General features: G+C 40.4%; 1 protein-coding gene across 2 annotated transcripts in view; it reads right to left on the bottom strand.

Moving 5' to 3' along the window:
• The window catches only part of SLC25A13 (solute carrier family 25 member 13), a 210262-nt gene that overhangs the window by 56666 nt on the left and 134073 nt on the right, over window positions 1–19523 (bottom strand). For both annotated transcript variants that reach the window (XM_007982099.3, XM_073009117.1), the window contains 4 exons: window positions 19403–19487; window positions 15112–15196; window positions 14463–14621; window positions 1334–1386 (listed from right to left, as the gene is read on the bottom strand). In XM_007982099.3, the coding sequence (XP_007980290.2) occupies window positions 1334–1386; window positions 14463–14621; window positions 15112–15196; window positions 19403–19487 (382 nt within the window). The remainder of the gene's footprint in view (window positions 1–1333; window positions 1387–14462; window positions 14622–15111; window positions 15197–19402; window positions 19488–19523) is intronic.

Below are 19523 nucleotides of genomic sequence, written 5' to 3'. Positions count from 1 at the left end.
AATATTTACAGAAGCTGATGAAAAATATAAAGAAAGTCATTAAACACTTATAAATATGCATCTGTCAATATAGGCTATTTTTTTCTATCAGTCTATTGGAGTAATCATAAATTGCACAAATTAACAGATCTTAAAATAGTTTGAGAAGTACTCTTAATAGCATAATACAGTTTTAAAAAATGAAAAATATATATGCATCACTGATGTTTCAGGAGAAAAGTTAAAAGATAAATGAAAGTCAAAAATACGCTCTGCAATTAGAATAGCTTAAGAAGGCTGATTTTGTCACTGATAATAGTGACAAAATAAAAACATACATCTTATAACTTAACACTGTTTTACAAGGCTTGATTAAAAATCACTTTCAAGTCTTCTAACAAGAATTAATCTAAAACACTACTCATCATGGAGATAAATTTGGCTGAGCAGACCTTTTCAGCTTAGAAGAAATTCAATATCTAAAAATTCCTCAAGGATTCTCAAAGAACATAAATTACATTAATTAATTAATATAATATTCTCAAAATGGTATGTACTACAAGAAATTTTAAGAAACAGTCATATCTTTTTGGCAGACATAGGCCAGAGAAGATTAGCTATCTCAAGGTCACATAATAAAATGGCAAAAGAAGAATTTCAGGCTCCAAAGCTACACAGTTCAATCTAAAGCTAGAGTTTTACTTTCTGGGGCTTTATGGCCTTAGTGATGCAAATGTTTGTATATTCCACAAACACTTAAACTGAATATCAACCATCTGTCAAATGTGAGCCAGGCACTGGGCAAATAATCTGATGAACGATCGACTTCAACTAGAACCCAGATCCCTGCACATTTGGCTTTATAGAACACACCCTAACCATGAATCCTATAAAACAGCAGGTGCTGACATGCTCTGGAGTCAGACAAGTCTGATTTTAAATTCTAGTTCTCCCACTCATGAATTGTGTGAACACAGGTAGGCTCTTTAAGCCCGATAGGCCTTAGTTTCCTTATCTGTAAACTGTGGATCATGCTCTGTTGAGATTAGACCAGTAAAAGGTAATATATATAATGTGCCTAATACAGTAGATACTGAAGGGAATTTAGCTGCTACTGCTATGATGACAACAATGATGGCAGCAACCACTAAAAGTACTCAAGTTTATCATCACATTTTTGGATGTCCACTGCTAAATGGGGAATAATGCAAAAACGTGTGTGGTGAGTTCCCCTGCTTTCAAATTAGCTAGCACCTCTGAGCAAACAAACCTGCTGTTTCCTATAAGAATATGTGCTAGATTCTTGAGTATGTACAAAAGCCCTTACTAAGAAGCACCAACTCAAAAGACTTACTGTAAGTTTTATGGCCTTCTCTGGGGCAACTCCCAATAACTGTGGCAACAGACCTAAAAATCAACAAAAAGTAGAAGTATATTAAATAAATTAGCATTAACTAAACAAATCAACAGTTCTACAGAGGGGATTACCACTTAAAAACTGCTTAATCTCTGCTGCAATTTTCTGCTATTACCCTTAATGAGAATATTTGAAATGGAATGTTTAAGTACTAACTTCTAACAGCCGCATCAGGCCCAAGTACATTCCATCTCACATTCTGGATCGTTTGCACATTGGGTAAATCAACAGTATTAGTGACATAGGAAATCTCATTATTCCCCCAAAGTCTGCTCCTTCCCTTCTGCCTTCTAAATCAGTGGACCACTTCATTTTCTAAATCAAGAACCACTTTTGGGGAAGGCAGTGAGAACACTGAGTGCATTTAGTGGAGCTACATATCTGAACTAAAAAATCTCATCGTTTTCATTTGTTCTTCTTAAAGAAAAAAAATTTAAATCACAATTGTTTTTTCTTGGAAACACGCAGCAAGCTAACCCTGATGGTAGGAGTACGTTATACCCTTTGTCATACTTTGCGAGAGGTTCATCGTGCTATTCTTCATTGGAAGTATAATTTTCTAATTTATCTATGTAAGAAGGTCCACTTGCAGCCTCTTCTGAGGGACCAGCCTTGCCCACACTCTCTTCCTAAAGGAGCAAGCCTGAGAGGTCACTAGCTTGAATGCCATATGTATCCAACCTATAGGTATATTTTATTGAGTAACGAAAAGTTTCAAACATAATCTGACATCCTTGTAAGAAAGATCAATGAGGCCAGTAATCACGCCTGTAATCCCAACACTTTGGGAGGCTGAGGAGGGCAGATCACCTGAAGTCAGGAGTTTGAGACCAGCCTGACCAACAAGGTGAAACCTTGTCTCTACTAAAAACACAAAAATTAGCCGGGTGTGGTGGCAGGCACCTGTAGTCCCAGCTACTCAGGAGGCCAAGACAGGAGAATTGCTTGAACCCGGGAGGTGGAGGTTGCAGTGAGCAGAGATTGCACCATTGCACTCCAGACTGGGTAGTGGTGCGACACTCTGTCTCAAAAAATAAATAAATAAATAAATAGATAAAATAAAATAAAATAAAATAAAATAAAATAAAATAAAATAAAATAAAATACAATAAAATATCAACGAACGGACTGACCTAGCCGTCAGTTCATAGGTTCAGTTCTGACTGAACTGACTGACCCTGGCCATCTGCTCTATTGAGTGAAGCTCCATCCTTCAGACAGAAACCACGCAAGGTGGTGCCCACCCTGCTCTAAGGCCCGTACCTCAATGAGGACAAACGCCTGTTTCTTTTCTTTTTTTTTTTGAGATGGAGTCTCACTCTGTCACCCAGGCTAGAGTGCAGTGGCTTGATCTCAGCTCACTGACAGCTCTGCCTCCCAGGTTCATGCCATTCTCCTGCCTTAGCCTCCAGAGTGGCTGGGCTACAGGCACCCGCTACCACGTCCAGCTAATTTTTTGTTTTAGTAGAGATGGGGTTTCACCATGTTAGCCAGGATGGTCTTGATCTCCTGACCTCATGATTTGCCTGCCTTGGCCTCCCAAAGTGCTGGGATTACAGGCGTGAGCCACCATGCCCGGCCTCCAGTTTCTATTTTTATTGCTCTATTGATACCCTCACAATTGATAAAATTTTTTCTTTGCTCATATCCTTATAAAGGGGGAAAACTAAATAGATGAATGCAGCTTGATGTTTTTGGAAAAATGGGAGAAAGTCCTTCATTGTGGAATTAAACAAGGATAAGGATGGCGAGGCTAATGAAAATTTTCTTTAAAAGTGCATCATGTTTATTACATGCCAGGTACCATTTTTAAAACTTTATTAACTCATTTAATCCTCATAATCACTCTATAGAGAGGAAACCAAGGCATAGAGAGTTAAAGTAATTTGTTCCAAGTTACCTAGCTGGTAAGTGGTGAGACTGGGATACAAGCCTTAGCCATCTTACTCAAAAAAATCTATACCTTTATACGCCACTTAACTCTATGTGTCAATATGCAAATGCGCATCTGCATCTCACACCCAGCTGCATTTGTTCACTTATATAACCTGCCTAGATCCTATAAGCATTTAAGTTTGCAACACTTTTTGTTTTTTCTTATTTTTTATTTTTAACAAAGAGACAAGGTCTCACTATGTTGCCCAGACTGGTCTCAGATTCCTAGCCTCAAGCAATCCTCCTGCCTAGGCTTTCCAAAGTGCTGGGATTACAGGTGCGAGCCATCTCACCTGGCCTGAGTTAGTAATCCTTCACTAGGCAACCATAATATCTAAGCCTGCTTCATCCCCAGAGCCACAGCTGACTGGACAATGTAAAACACCTAAAAGATAAGCAAATCAAGAGTTCAGCAACTTAAGCCTGCTACCAAAAATGGAGCTGGCCAATCAGGATGCCTTCCCTAGGAGTATGACTGACAGTCCTTAGAGACAAGGGGACAAGTTAGCACAGAAGCAGCAAGATGAAAAGATGTCATGGGTGGAGCAAGGAAAGCAGCCAATTGGAAGCCATCTGTGCGCTAATGTCACAAGGAAGCAGAAACCATGAATAAGCAGAGGAAATGCGTTGGTGGACAGATGAGAATGTGAAGCAAAAGGAATGGAGACTCTAAAAAGAGAATGCGCACAGCCCATGAAAGGCACACAGGTGGAAGCGCCCGTCCCCATCACCTTCAGGTCCCACTGAAGTCAGGCTCCAGTGCAGCTCCTGCTCTTGGATCCCTGAGATTTCTACCTTCTTTCTCTCTTGTGCGAATGCTTATTAAAAGCCCCCCTTAGCTCTTGCTAGCTTGAGTGGGGCTGTGCTCTTTAGAATCTAAATGACCTAAGGCAGCATATGAGAAAAAATGGGAATATGCAACCATTTGGGCAAAGCAAGCATTCTTATCCAAAGCAAGCATTCTCTCCTAAACTATACGCATGACACTCACTCACTGATCTTTCATTAAGACATCTATAATAAGAGAAGGCTTGGTTATTACCTAATAAAAGTACAACATTAATTTCTACTAGTAATATGTGGGCAGACGCCTGTTTAAACTACCTCTTCACATTTGAAATTTCCATCTTACTCCCTGTATTCAGGTCAAGTGCCAAAATGTTTAGTTAAATATTTACTTGCTAGAAGTATTTTTCTCATCATTAAATTGTAGACCAAAATTATGGATGGGTTGAAAGCACTGTGATTTAAATGATGATCTCTTGTCTCCATAACTATCCTGTGACAGTCTTTTTAAATGACTAATAAAAAACCAGCCCACAGAGCCAAATGACTACAGTGTTAGATACAATCACTGCAGTCAGCCTTTCAAACTACTGAGATTTATCCTTCTCGCCATAAATTTAGTAATGCCTGTGAACAGCAAAAAACAAAAGGGAAAACCCTGTATGTAAGACTACAAAGAAGGCAACAAATAGCTATTTGTTCAGCAAACATTTACCAAATGCATCCTCTGTGTGCCTGGTACTGAGAGGGACTGGGATGAACACAGTGAGACTGGTGCCTCCCCCTTAAGAAATTCAGAGTTTGAAAGGAAAGGGAATGCTAGTTGTCTCCACCTGCCAGATGGGGGACAAACCACCTAACAACAGCACATGCTGCATGCCAGACCCCAGGGGCATCACAAGACTATGAGAACCCAGTGGAGAGAACCAGTTCTTCTACCGGCAGGAGGGAAGAAAACATCAAAGAAGAGGAGATATTTGCCCTGGGACTTCAAGGGTGAGCAGAGGTTTGCTGGAGAGATGAGACAATGAGCAGAATAGCGGGCAAGGTGATCCAGGCAGAGGAAACAGCTGGTGTGCAAAGGCACCAACATCTTAAGGCTATGGCAAACAGTCAGGGCACTGGAGGCTGTGCTTGGATCACAGAAGACGAGATAATAAGTAACAAAATTATTAATAGTAGTGATAATGACAACAGCCAATAATTGGGGAACACTTGCTACATCCACATACTACTCTGTGTTTTATGTGAATGAACACATTTAATCCACAGAACACCTTCCTTAGACAGTGGCTTTTGTTTTATCCACAGCAACTGAAGAAGAAACTGAGGCCGACTTTAAGGGAGCTGCCCACGGTGGCTCAGCTGTTCGATGGAGGAACGGGGTTCCACCCAGGCTGTCCGGCTCCAGCCTCTGCTCTTACCTGGTAAACTGCACAACTTCTCTCCCAGGTCCACTAAGGAGCATGCATCAAATTCTGTAGATGCATGAGGTGGCTTTTAGGGTAAAATGTAAAGTTCAAAAAGTAAAAAGTTCTAGAGGCAGGTGAAGGATAGTTTGCAAGAGCAGAGACCTGAGGCAGTTAGAGAAACTAGGAGGTTAAAGTAATATACTAGAGGCCCCATGTTTCCTTATATTAAATGATTAACTTCAACTTAGAATAAAACCAAAGTACAAATCCACTTCTAAGACCTAGGCCAGATGCTGGCACTCAGGGAAGTTGTTGATAAGAACCATTCTTGTAGTGACTACCCTGTCTGGTTAAACAGGAAAATGAAGGTGACTGGATTATAATCTGAGGCCCACTACAGATGTGGGCCTTGAAAACATTAGTCTTGAGTACTTGCTCTTTGTAAAAAGGTCTGTGAAACAATGAAAAGTTAAAGAGGTGGGAATTCCAAGATCCCTCCTTGTACCTTGACCTCAGAGGGAGAAGAGGTAGCAAGGCCCAGTAAAGCCTAAAGCAGACAGTCTAGATGAGGCACTTCACCGCAACCACATTTAAGTCTAAAGTGCATATATATCTGACATCTGGGTAACTCAGCAGAAAAATCAGGTTTCTAATATAAGATGTTTCTGTTGGGTCCTGGAAATTCACTTTAACCATTTGAAGCAGAGAATGGATGTGTGTGTTGTTTCTAACTTGTCAAAACAGCAGTCCATTTTCCAACTGCCTCAAATGAAATTTATTAGTGTGGTTAGTTTTCCAATCTTCTCCTTTTAGTTCAGCTCCATCAGCACATATGGCAATGCTTCCTTGGCAACTCGACTCTACCAGAAGGCTGCTAATGCGAGAAAAGATTTACAGGGTACACTATTAATGTAGTATTTTGTCTTCACATTTCATGGGTTGGAGATATAAATCACACTATCCCCTCTGAATCCAGTCCCTAGAACAAACCAAGGAGCTGGAGGTGTGGGGACCAAGCCCAGATCAGGGGTCTCCAACTCAGGCTTCATAGGATATCCCCAAAAGAGGTTCCTGGGACCACTGTGATCAACTAGAGGGCTAGCACTTAAGAACCTGTTAGAAATACAACTGGAATTTCAGGGTTGCAAGGGATTATGAAAGAAACTCATTAATATTGCTGGCCTAATTTAAACTAATTTTAGGCTATTTCCAACGGGCTGGCAGCAAAATGAACAACCTAGGGCATGGGCTTTCAAGGTGGACAGACCTGGGCTAGAATCCTAGGTCTGTGCCTCTTTCACACTGAGTGATCTTGGGTAGTTACTCTTTGAATTCTAGGTTCCTCGTTGGCAAAACAAGGGTGCTAATTATTATCTATTGGTTTATTTTGGTAATTATATGAATAAGTGTACAAAGAACCAGACACTATTTACCTCATATATTATGTATTCCAAAAGACATAATGCTTTTTCTACCTATCTTTTCAAGACACAGCCTTGCTTTCTTTTGTTTGCAAGAGGCAATTCAGCCTGAATCATGTTCATAGTCCACCATTAATTAAGGAGTATCATGCTGTGCCCAAGACATTATGCCTATCTTAGAACAGCTGTCCCCAAGCAGTGGGAGCACATGTGGTCTGAGAGTGTCCAGGAGCCCTGTATACTTTGGGCAAGGTAAAGTAATAGCACAGACAACAGCAAAATAACGTGTTATTAAGCTGAAATAAAATATTTTAGTTAAAAGCTTAAATGATCCTCAACCTCTGCTGACAAGCAACTTTTCACAATGTAATTTCTACCAGGTGACAAAAAAGCCAAGTGATATTGTGGACAAGTTACCTAATCTCTTTGTATCTTAGTTTCCACATCTGTAGAATGGGAATAATCATGATACCATTTTCACAGGGTAGTCGTGAAGATGAAATGAGTTAATACTCACAAAATCCTCAGACCAGTACCAAGTACAGACAATAAAGACTACAGAAATGGATTTTTGTTGTTGTTGTTGTTGTTGTTGATCTTCATCATCACTATCATTTATTCTTCCTCCTCCTCCTTCATGGAAACTGGAATCCAGAGAGGCTAAGCAGCTTGTTTCAAGTCACTAACTTCTCAGTGACTATGTAGTAGTACTCAAGAGTTGAATTCAGGCCTGCCAGTACTCTCAACTCAGGGCTCTACACTCCTTAATTCTCTGTGGTATCCAGTTTCCTCTAACAGACATTGCTCCAACTTCCTCCTCTGCCCTGGAAAGGCATTTCTTCCAGACTAGACTGTTCTAAACTTTTCTCTAGGCCTCAGCTCACGCTGGGCCAGCACCCTGCCCTGACTGAAACTTTTACACAACAAAAGGATGGTGGCCATGTAACAGGCATCCACGTCATGCTTCCCTGTCTCTCCAGATGGTGAATATCAGACTCCTTAAAACCTGAAAGGCACTGAACGTGAGAGCCAAGCTGCAGGCTATAACCTGGTGAACCAGTGAGAGCAGGAATATACTGGAAAGGAGGCGTAGGGTCAGGAGTGGGTTAGAAGCCAGGCTGAGCAGCCACTGTAATCCAGAGTGGCCAGGGTGCCAAAGGACTACGCTGGCCAATGCTAGCAGGACCACAGAGGTGAAGGGGCTACTACCAAGGAAGAAACTTGGTAACTAAGGCAGTAGTTACCAGTTCTGTCTCAAAGACGGGCCAGCCCAACCCAGAGAAAGACAGCTGAGAACATGTAACACAGGGTAGAAGGTATTCAGGGCAGAGACGAGCAGTAAACTTTGGTAGGAAAAATTAATCCAGAAGACACCCCTATTCCTGTAGCTGAAGCCACAGCCAGCACACTGTTGTGTTGTCTAGTTTCCACCTGGTAGCAACCCCTCCGATGTCAAATTCTTACCCTTCTGACCTCACTATTGAAACCAGAACACTTGTCCCCATCTTCCTTGAGAAACCCCTTTGCTTTCAACATCAGATTAACCTTCATTCTGCAGCTATCAGCACTCTGTGTGCGCTGCCTTACAGCTTTTATTCCTGCTCCTGTTGCCATGCCCTTCTCTCTTCACTTGCTCAAGCATTCTTTCCTCCCTCCTCCTCCTCCTCCCATTTGTCTGTCTGCTTTTGACTCAGATTGCCCCTAGGCATGAGGCACTTCCACCCTCCCAACTACACTATCCCCTTTCAAAGCCTTCATTACAACCCAATTCTGACAGGCTCTTTGGACTGCTACCCCAAGGTAGCTGTACAGTGGAGCTGGGGAAATAGCCAGGGACAAAGACAGAAATGAAGATTTAAATGCCAGTTTATCTAGGTTAAATGTTTTACGCTGGAAATTTCAAGCACTGTCTGTTATCTTAGCTATGGCTCAGGATGCCTTTGGGAGACAAAGTGTTAAAACATAAAATAAGTGACTATGATTATGGTCTAGAAAAAAATCAGTTTCTCAACTCCTCTATTCTGAGGCTTTCTAGAAGTAAAGATAATTGGGGAAAATGATCAGATACTCCTTCAGTTTTTCACCATAGTACATGAGAACTTTCAGGATCCTGGTTATCTTTTCTTCTATCTAAACTATTTCCCTCCTGCTGAAGTTTAATCTATCTCCCCTGTTTTAGTCTCAGCAACAGTAGTTGGTTATAAATGATCATTCTTGAGGTGTGGAACTAATTCACTCATTAACTTCTTCTCTAGGATACCTACATGTCTTTTTGTCGTCTTTTTCCCATTTTCTAAAGTCATCAATTGTTACCATAGCACTCTCAAGCCTCTAACAATTCTCTCATCCACCTTAGATCCAGTGTGTGTCACCTTAGTCTCAGATTACAATGCCCTGTGCTCACTACAGTTAGCTCACCATAGATTTCTGGAGGTTGGCTAACCAACACATGATCTGTTGAAATTTTTTGCTCATTCTTACGTGGCTTCCTATAACCAAACACATGTCTTCTGATCTTTGTATAGCTTAACGCTTTAAATGAAAATGTGCAGACATTGGCCAAGAAAATAAAGACTCAAACCTATCCATTTTGCAATCATTAAAAGTTTTGGTGGACATGGATGGACATGAGTGCAGTTCACGGATTAACTGTGGTTTGTTCCAAGATGCATGTGTTTGCAGAACAGTCATGGAAATTTCAACCATTTTATTTTGGTGCGAGAATTTTAAAGTTTATTTTTATCCACATGAATTATGCAAGAAGGAAGAATCTCACTGTGATTCTAAAGAATTTGGATACTCCCTTTTATAGTACCATCAACAATACGGGACCTGGCTTAAACTAGCTGCCTGCCAAAACTTCCCTCTGCAATATAAAAGTATCAATAACTTCCTGAGATATCACCACAACATCCTCTAGATGTCACCTTGAGAACATCCCAGGATGGAAGATGACTGCTTTGTACTACACAGACAACTTGAAATAGAAATATTTACAACTCTGCAAGCTTGGATCAATGGGCTGATTAAAAAAATTTTTTTGCCAATTTCCTCAAAGGTTAAGCATTGCTTCAAATTAAGTTTAATTCATAAAATGATCTAATTACTCTTTCTGGGAGATTTTCTTTAGGGCTTCTCCCATGAATAGAAACAAAAATCTTCCTCTAAGAAGTATTTCTGATAGACCCTGATTTCTCTCTCTTTTTTTTTTCTTTTTAATTGAGACAGAGTTTCACTCTTGTTGCTCAGGCGGGAGTGCAGTGGCACAATCTCAGCTTACTGCATCCTCTGCCTCCTGGGTTCAAGCGATTCTCTTGCCTCAGCCTGTAGCTGGGATTATAGGCCCGCCATCATGCCCAGCTAATTTTTGTATTTTTAGTAGCGACGCGGTTTGGCCACGTTGGCCAGGCTGGTCTTGAACTCCTGACTTCAGGTGATCCGCCCACCTCGGTCTCCCAAAGAGCTGGGATTATAGGTGTGAGTCACCACACCCAGCCGTGATTTCTCTTAATACATCTTTTTCCCCAAGATTCTCCCAAAACATTTTCCAATGTCTAACGCTGCTCATCTCATCACCTGAAACATCTGAGGGAGAAGACTGCAACAAAGTTTAAAAGCAGAAATTATTTACTCCTGGAACATTAAGAACATTTAATTATGGCTGATTACCCAATCAATTGTTGTTTTTTAATATGCCGAATCTATAGCCGGCCAATGACCGGCTCATTTGGTTAGGCCTGTCATTCAAACCAAATTCATTAAGGATTTCAAATACCTGAGCACATTAAATCACTAGAGAGGAAACAGAAAGAATTTTACAAGTGACTTCAGGAAGACCTGGATTATCTCAGGTGTGATTTCCCTTAATATAGACAGGCTTAGCCTGGGGGTTGGATTTTCACGGGGGCGGGGCGGGGGGGGAACTAGGAAAATTTGCCATTTTATTATTAGGAAAAAAGTAGTTTGCATTGCAGAGAAGGTTTTCAGGGCCAGACTCATGGGATTTTTATGGAGCTCTTTTCCAGCAACTAAAACTTACACAAAAATACGAAATAAAACAGGGAGTTATACCAATACACGGAGAGCAGGGATTAGACAACTCACAACATTAACACCTCTCATGACTCTCTGAGGCACATTTCTATTGAAGAGCACAGCTAGAAATCCCTACAGCTGTGATATCAGCCTCCTTGGGACTATGGGGCAGAGATTCAAATGTGCTCTCTGATGACTACCAAGCAACTTCCACAACTGTTCTGACGTGGCCATCAAAGAACAAAACAACTTGCGGAGGAGCATTACAAGAGTTCTTTAAAAATAACCTTCATTCTAACGCCACAGGGAAGGGCTTTTAAATGCAAAAACAGCTTCTGATATTCTTGTTATAAGAAAAAGAGATATTGATTAACATCATAATAAGATCACATGCTACAAAAACACCTTCTGTGAGGTCAGATGCCAACTTTTTTTCAAAGTATACACAAAGGTAATTTTATAATAGGAGAGAGATCTCACGAATGCAACAGTCCCAAATTATCCTATTCAGGAAATATGAGCAATTACATAGGCCTTGATAGAGAAAAATTACACGTTCAGCAAAATTCTGTAATACTAAAAAATATGCTCAATATTTTAAAACGTGTATAAATTAAAGATGTACTCTGATACTTTCTCAAATATTGCTAGGTGAAAGCATTAATAGCAGCAATATTATGTTTTCCTAACTTAAACTTAACAGTTTTCCCTTGGAATAATATACTTTTATTTTTATTTATTTATCTATTTATTTATTTATTTATTGAGATGGAGTCTCGCTCTGTTCCCCAGGCTGGAATACAGTGGTACAATCTCAGTTCACTGCAAGCTCCACCTCCCAGGTTCACGCCATTCTCCTGCCTCAGCCTCCCCAGTAGCTGGGACTACAGGCACCCACGACCACGCCCGGCTAATTTGTGTGTGTGTGTGTGTTTTTTAGTAGAGATGGGGTTTCATTGTGTTAGCCAGGATGGTGTCGATCTCCTGACCCGTGATCCACCCGCCTCGGCCTCCCAAAGTGCTGGGATTACAGGTGTGAGCCACCACGCCTGGCCAGAACAATATAATTTTAAAATAAAATTACATTTTATGAGAAATGTACAAAGAATCACATATAGGTATTTCATAATTTGACTTTGTACATAAAAGTGATAATACTGAGTCTCAGAAATATGTTAGGTCTTTTTTACTTACATTGTAATTTTTTAAATTAACAACAATGGTTTCCCATGAGTTACCTACATTTTCATCTGATCTCTCTTACTCAATAAGCACTTACAAACATGCAGTTATATACAATTATTAATTATTGATGATGTACAAGAACTAAAGAGAACTGATCCCTGACCAATCAAGAATAGGAACAAGTCATTTTCATGGCAAATGTATGTATCATTATTATTTTTAAGCTGAACTGTGAGTCAACTCTTTGCTCTCAAGATGATCCAAATTACAGAATGGGACTAAACAAAAATTTTACAGTAAATCTTTTGTTTTAAAATGGTTTACTAGAAAAGATATCAGGAAGAAATGAACATAGGTGACTCCTAGAACTAATCTTATATTCACACTCTACTCATCATCCTGACACACAGCTCTGTCTCTTGCCCTTAGGGTCGGGGCACCCAAAGATAAATGGTCATTTCTAAGCCAGGAAAAGGGTGAAGAGCTGCCACTAGGGTGTTTACAGTGAGCCTCTGTCTGTATCTAGTATATTGACTTACTACTCCTTCCCTGAGAAGTTAAAAGCAGTCACTCCCATCTTGCAGATATAAGAACTGAAACGGCAAGAGTGGAAGCCTCTTTGCATAGCCCACATTGGCTCAGCACTCAGTACTCGGGCACACTTCTAGCTGCCAACAGTACAGGTTGCAAAAGGGAAATACTGATGTAACCAAAAATCAGACTTGCCAGGTATGGTCAAAGATAGAGAAAAAGGGACTCAAAAAACAAATCAACTTAAACAAATTAAAGACACTCAGCAGTGTTGGGAAGGGTTCTTACAATTCTAAAGGTACCCTTGACATTTAATCTAATACCAAGAAAAGTCCATAAAAGTAGTTTACGAAGCAATGCTCAGATGTCTGCCCAGACTTGAGACTCAGAGATTTCCCTTCCAAAAACCACCCATATGGCCAGGTAAGGGGGTCAATTTTGCCTGACTCACTGCAAAATAGGAACTGTGACATTAAACTTGTACTACTTGGAAGCTATTTCATTTGCAAAGTTGTTGTCATCAGGAAAGAAAAGTATTTCAAATGGAAGGCAGTGACCCTGAAAGGGTCATCATCAATCACCTGAGGTCAAAGACCTTCCAAATTGTAAGAAGAGGCAGGGGATAAGGAAAAGAGGGCAGAGCAAAGATCAAAAGGCCTTTGATGGGGGCTATCTACCTACACAATAGGACCTGCAAAATAGAACTTCTCTGGAGTTTGAAACTTTCTGGCTTCTAAGGTGAGAGGTTTCAAGAAAGGTTTATCCTTTTTGTTTTTTTTTAACTGGGGTGATTAATTTGAAGACTGGAGTCAGCAGATGGCAGAAGAGGCCCAGAGGCACAGGTTTCCATGTCTGCCAGTTTCACCGTCCACCTTGGCAGAGTACTATTGTCTTTTTCTTCTAGAGAGAGCACTAGTAGGGGAGAGGAGGGAAGACTCTACCAGCTTTGCAGCTGCCAAATTATAAAGCAGCTGAGCTTGAACTGCCTTGTGATAACTGTATTTTAACTGATGTAGAAACACTTTTTTCTTCTTGTAGAAGGCAATCACCAAAATAACAGTTGAGAAGTCTCCTTCGGCCAATGCCAGTGGAAAAGCAGTCAGGGTCTGTGAGATCCTTTCCATCAGTGATGACACACTCTCTGCTACCACTTCCATTGCTTAATGAACCTCAGATGGTTAAAGGAAAAGGTGGAGACAGAAGGATTACCTATTTCAGGCTGGCTCAGTGGTGGGAAACCTTCGCTAGAGAGGTGTGTGAATCAACTCCACTGGGTTGAGAGTCAGATGAAGAAAAGGGGCAACTTTAACTCAGGATGAAGCAGCAAAAGAGAGCCCTACCAAACCCTTGGTTACCTGCTTGACAGACGTTTCTGTGGTATATTCCAGGAAAATCATGAATCCTGAGTAGGCTTTGTCCTGGCCCCAGAATACCTTTCCCTATTAGCTGGAGAATAGAGTACTTCAAGGATGCAAACAATGTGAGCCTTTCAAAAATTCATGGAAAATGCTGATAAACATAATTTATTATTTTAAGAAATAAAACATACAACGGAGCACTATAAATAACTTTCAGATTATGGGCTGTTTTGATTAGCCAAGCCCTAGATGCCTCCAGCCTACTCCCATTAGCATGGATAATTGAGAATTTGCTGTATTTCCTTTTTAATGCAGTCTTGCTAATTCACGTCAGGCACTAAGATGAGAAGCCAAACCTTTGAGTATTATTTCACCTTACAGGTATTGAGCGTGTGGCACTAACCTCTATACAGTCCAAAGAAGCCTTCATAGCGCAGCACTTTCTTAAAACAGTCAAAGCTGTTTTTATACATCAGTTCTCCCACAAAAGAGCCAGTTGATCGTTGGTTCTGCATTCGAGTTTTTACAAGATCGATAGGATACACAGCAGTGGCTCCAACAGCTAAAATTAAACAATATCAATATCTCAGAAGAAAGTAAGGTAGGTCAGAAGAAAGGACAAGGTGGTTAAAGTTAAGGAAAAGACTGAGAAAAGAAATGTGTTTTGAATTTTAAATACAGATTTTAAAACAGTACTACCTTTCTTATATCTTTAATAAACAATTGTGGGATTTCATTCAAGTATCCCCTAATAAAAGGATGTCATAGATATTTTAAATTAAGGCACATTGCTACAGCCCAACCTCATTAGTAACCTGTCTTTGGAAAGCCTGATCTGCAGATAAGAGGAAAATGCCACTTCTAAGTCCCTGATCACATGCAGGCATAGGAAAAAGAGTTCCTTTGCTCTTGCCCTACCTCATCAGTAGAGACTGATAACTGGTATTGGGAAAGACTAGAGAAGACTGTCCTTTAACATTTCAAGATGGAAAATCAGAGAAAAGATAATAGGAATAATAAAAGTGAAAATTTTGCTCTCATCCATGACTAACCTCCAGCAACAGAACCCAGACCAAACCTGTAGGCCGACTCTGCAACTTGTAAAAGAACTGGTCGAGCTGAATCGCCTGAGGCCTTCTGCTTTGCATGCACAGGAATCAGAGAGCAGGAAAACAGGTGATACAAAAGAAGATAAAACAAAAATGAGCATACATTAACTTTAAACATTACTCATTGGGTGTATCCATGATACAACTAAAATGTCAAAAAAAAAAAAGTAGGAATGGATTTCATAAGTTATTAATAAAAAGAGTTTAGTGCTATTAATGTTTAAAATCAAATTTCAATATAATCAAAACTATCCTTTGACAAAAATGATATTATAAGTCTATTTTCAAATTCTTATATAAAAAAAATGCACACTTAAAAACATCAATGAGGGCAGGCACGGTGGCTCATGCCTGTAATCCCAGGCACTTTGGGAGGCCTAGGCGGGCGGATTACCTGAGCACAGCAGTTCGAGACCAGCCTGGGTAACATGGTGAAAGCCCATCTCTATTAGCCCGGCATGGTGGCATGTGCCTGTAGTCTCAGCTACTCAGGAGGCTGAGAAGGGAGAATCACTCGAGCCCAGGGTGCAGAGGTTGCAGTGTGCCGAGACTGCACCACTGCACTCCAGCCTGGGCAACAGAGCAAGACTATCTCAAAAACAAAAATAGGCCGGGCGCAGTGGCTCATGCCTATAATCCCAGCACTTTGGGAGGCCAAGGCAGGTGGATCATGAGGTCAGGAGATTGAGACCATCCTGGCTAACATGGTGAAACCCTGTCTCCACTAAAAATACAAAAAAAAAAAAAAAAAAAAAAAATTAGCCAGGCGTGGTGGCAGGCATCTGTAGTCCCAGCTACTTGGGAGGCTGAGGCAGGAGAATGGCATGAACCCGGGAGGTGAAGCCTGCAGTGAGCTGAGATCACGCCACTGCACTCCAGCCTGGGCAACAGAGTGAGACTCCGTTTCAAAAAAATAAAATAAAATAAATAAAAACATCTATGAGATATCATTTTCATCAATCAAATTGGCAGGTTTTTGGTTTGTATGTATTTTTGTTTTTAAGTGGCAATACCCAGCCTGGCAAAAGTTGATAACAGGCCTTCTCAAATTTGCCATTAAAGCAAGTATAAATACAGAGATGTTCAGTAATATACAACTAAACCCTTAAAATGTACGTAACCTCTGAAGTTAGAATAGGCTGGGTGCAGTGGCTCACACCTGCAATCCCAGCACTTTGGGAGGCCAAGGTGGGTGGATCACTTGAGGTCAGGAGTTCGAGACCAGTCTGACTACCATGGAGAAACCCCGTCTCTACTAAAAATAAAAAATTAGCTGGACATAAGGCACATGCCTGTAATCTCAGCTACTTGGGAGGCTGAGGAAGGAGAATTGCTTGAAGAACGTAGGAGGCCGAGGTTGCAGTGAGCCAAGATGGCGACATTGCACTCCAGCCTGGGCAAGAAGAGGGAAACTCCGTCTCAAAAAAAAAAAAGTTGGGATAGAAGATAATCATGCATGTAACAAGCTATAAGAATGTAGCACTTAAAAAACATTTGTAGTACTTACTGGAAATATTCTGAATGTTCAATAATGGGGGACTATAGCTTTTAAAAATAATAACTTTGTAACCAAAGCCTATCATTCAAAATGATACTGTAAAAGAATATCTTGATATTAAATGTTCAAAAGGAATTATAAAAGAAAACATAGGCTAAAAAGAGCATGGTAGGTAGACAAGTATTTGTTATATGATTCTTTTTATCTATTTAAATGTTTGAAATATTTCCTGGTAATTTTTTTAAAAACACATTTTAAGACTATATACAAAAAAGATGTCACTTTTTATTAAAAATGCTTATAAGATGTTTACATATATATGCATATAAAATAAATACTAACATTTTGCCTCCCTACCACCCAGAGATACTCAAAACATTTACAGTAGCTAAAACTAGGTGGCTGTATTTCAGTTGATTGTTACTTTTTCTCTTTTTTTAATCCATCTTTTCTAAATTCATACTTCAGGTCAGTCAGTCATTGTTTTGTGGTTTTTGGGACCTGACATCCTTAGTGGTTTTGATGCCAGAACATTTCAGAGTGCTGCACTTCTCTGTCTGCATAAATAAAATAGTAATTTTATGTCACAGAGAGTTGTCAAATGAGGGTGACATATAGTCAGTACTTAATAAATACCTATTGAATGAATAAATACATTCAATAAAATTTGTTTTTCAGAAGCCATGATAATTAAAATCAGTGAACAATGAAAATAATCAGCAACCCCAGCTATCAACCCACTGAATTTTAGTTGCTGTCAATGTAACACAATTCTAATACAATGAGATCATTGGGAATCTCCTTCAAAGTCACTTAACTGAAAATAACTTTACATAGAAATATGCCTCTTTAAGATACAAAACATTTCTTCCGCAAATTCTATGAGTTGTTTCCAATTCTAGCCCTATATAGATGGAAATCAATAGTACCTTCATTTTGACAGACACATCCAAAAGAGAAGCAATATTTTATTTACAGGGATATAAATATGCAATACTTAGAAATGTTCTGGCATCAAAATAATGAGTGAAAATGCTCTGAAAATTATAGAGGGAGGGCAGGAGGGACCTACCACCACCATTAATTCCTCTCCTAAAAGACAAATGAAATCCTAGCCTTTTACTTAAGTTTTCCGAAGCCAGAACTGTAGCATGTTCTTGAAATGAGACAAAACTCTGCTCCTTCACCCCTCTATCCAGGATAAACGCTACAAGTGCTGCACAGTGCTGGACAGGCAGTGCTGTGCCCACAGGTGGATGACCTCCCTTGCTTGAATTTGTCGGGCCCACTAGGGTTCATGCAGTAAAAAGCCTATTCCAGGTAAGACCATTGTGAATTGCTTTAAACCTCTAAGCAGCAGCCAATCATTTCCTGCTGTAAATCTCATCAATCTGGTCTAACCCCTTCATGGCCAGTATCAACAAGCACCCATCATAAACTCTCAAAAGCTGCAAAGAGCATAAAGGAAAAATTGTGGGAAGCCTCTGCCAGCTGAAGAGTAGGAGGGATCTAAAAAAAACTTCTCTGCTTCTCTTAATCCCCAAATTTCTACAATAGCTGGTGGCATACAGACGAAGAGATAATCATCTCCTAAGCAGTGTTAAAAATCAAAGGGAAAGGAGAGAGAGCAGTGTTGCTTCCACCTCTGCATGTGATTATACAGTTCTTTCTCCTGCACTCAGAGAAATCGGCTTCCTCTTTTAAGCAAGGCCAGCTGGTTTTCCAGAGGTGCTTGTTAGAATTTACTGAGCACACACCCACTACTTTGACTTGCATGCTGCACACAAAACTCACCGCTGCATTTGGGTGGGAAAGAGCTAAAAGGAGGGGGCCCTGGCTCAAGGCCTGACAGTCCTAAAAGTGTAGCCCGCATCAACCCATTGTGGTCACACTGGCGTCTCTGTACAAACCCAGAGCTCCATGCCAGAAACTGTGAAGTCTCACAGGATTCAGAGACGGCTCTGCCTAAAAGGAGATATTTTTCTAAAAACGACACTCGCCTGTGAGTGGATTTGTTTTACAAACACCATGTAAGCACAACACGTGCTATGAAGGCTTTTCTTCTCTAATCCTGATCTACAGAAAGCTGGACAAGAGTTAAAGGAGGAGGTCCCATGTCTTAAGTTTCTGACTCCCACAACTTCAAGAGATTGGTTTCTGTTAACCATAAAATAAAATTTAACATTCCTAAAATTGTTTCCACATAACTTATGAATCCTTTCACAGAGAAAATAGGTCTGAAAGCCTTTAAACTGTAACTCCAGACTAAACAAAATTATCTCATTTCGATATTCAGAAAAACGGAAGGCATGGCAGTTAGACGATGCGCTGATGAAGGGCTGCTCCACAGAGCAAAGACGGCTTTCATTTAGCAATGTGCAGCTGCTGACAGGCACAGTGACACCAACACGGGATTCCTTCGTTACATCTCGCAACATGAGACTTCAAGAAGGAAGGAGAAAAGACCTCCTTCACGTTTTCGGGGCGTTAGGCTTCTGGTGCAGTTAGGAAATCACTCCACCTTAGCAAGAAATGAACAAATGCCAAATACCTGTTTATCACACCATTTCTAAGGAATTTCTCTTTACAGCCTTTAAAATTTATCTAGATTTTTGGTGCAAAACAGAAAAATGGTTAAGTCAGATACCAATGCCACAAACGCAACTGCAAGTGGAACAGAGCTGGGGTATCCTGCTAGGGAAACACCAGAATGCAAGTTTGCTCCTCTTTGCTCACCTGCCTCTGGGCCTCAGCCAAGTTAAAGGGCAGAGTTCCCTCTTCCAGAGGAGCAATCCGTTCAATGTCTGCTAAGGTCATACGTCTGTAGGGGAAAAACCAAACACAAGCAACAAATATA

The sequence above is a fragment of the Chlorocebus sabaeus genome, chromosome 21 (genome assembly GCF_047675955.1).
Source record: "Chlorocebus sabaeus isolate Y175 chromosome 21, mChlSab1.0.hap1, whole genome shotgun sequence".
Taxonomy (NCBI): domain Eukaryota; kingdom Metazoa; phylum Chordata; class Mammalia; order Primates; family Cercopithecidae; genus Chlorocebus; species Chlorocebus sabaeus.
This window is presented reverse-complemented; position numbering and strand designations above follow the sequence as displayed.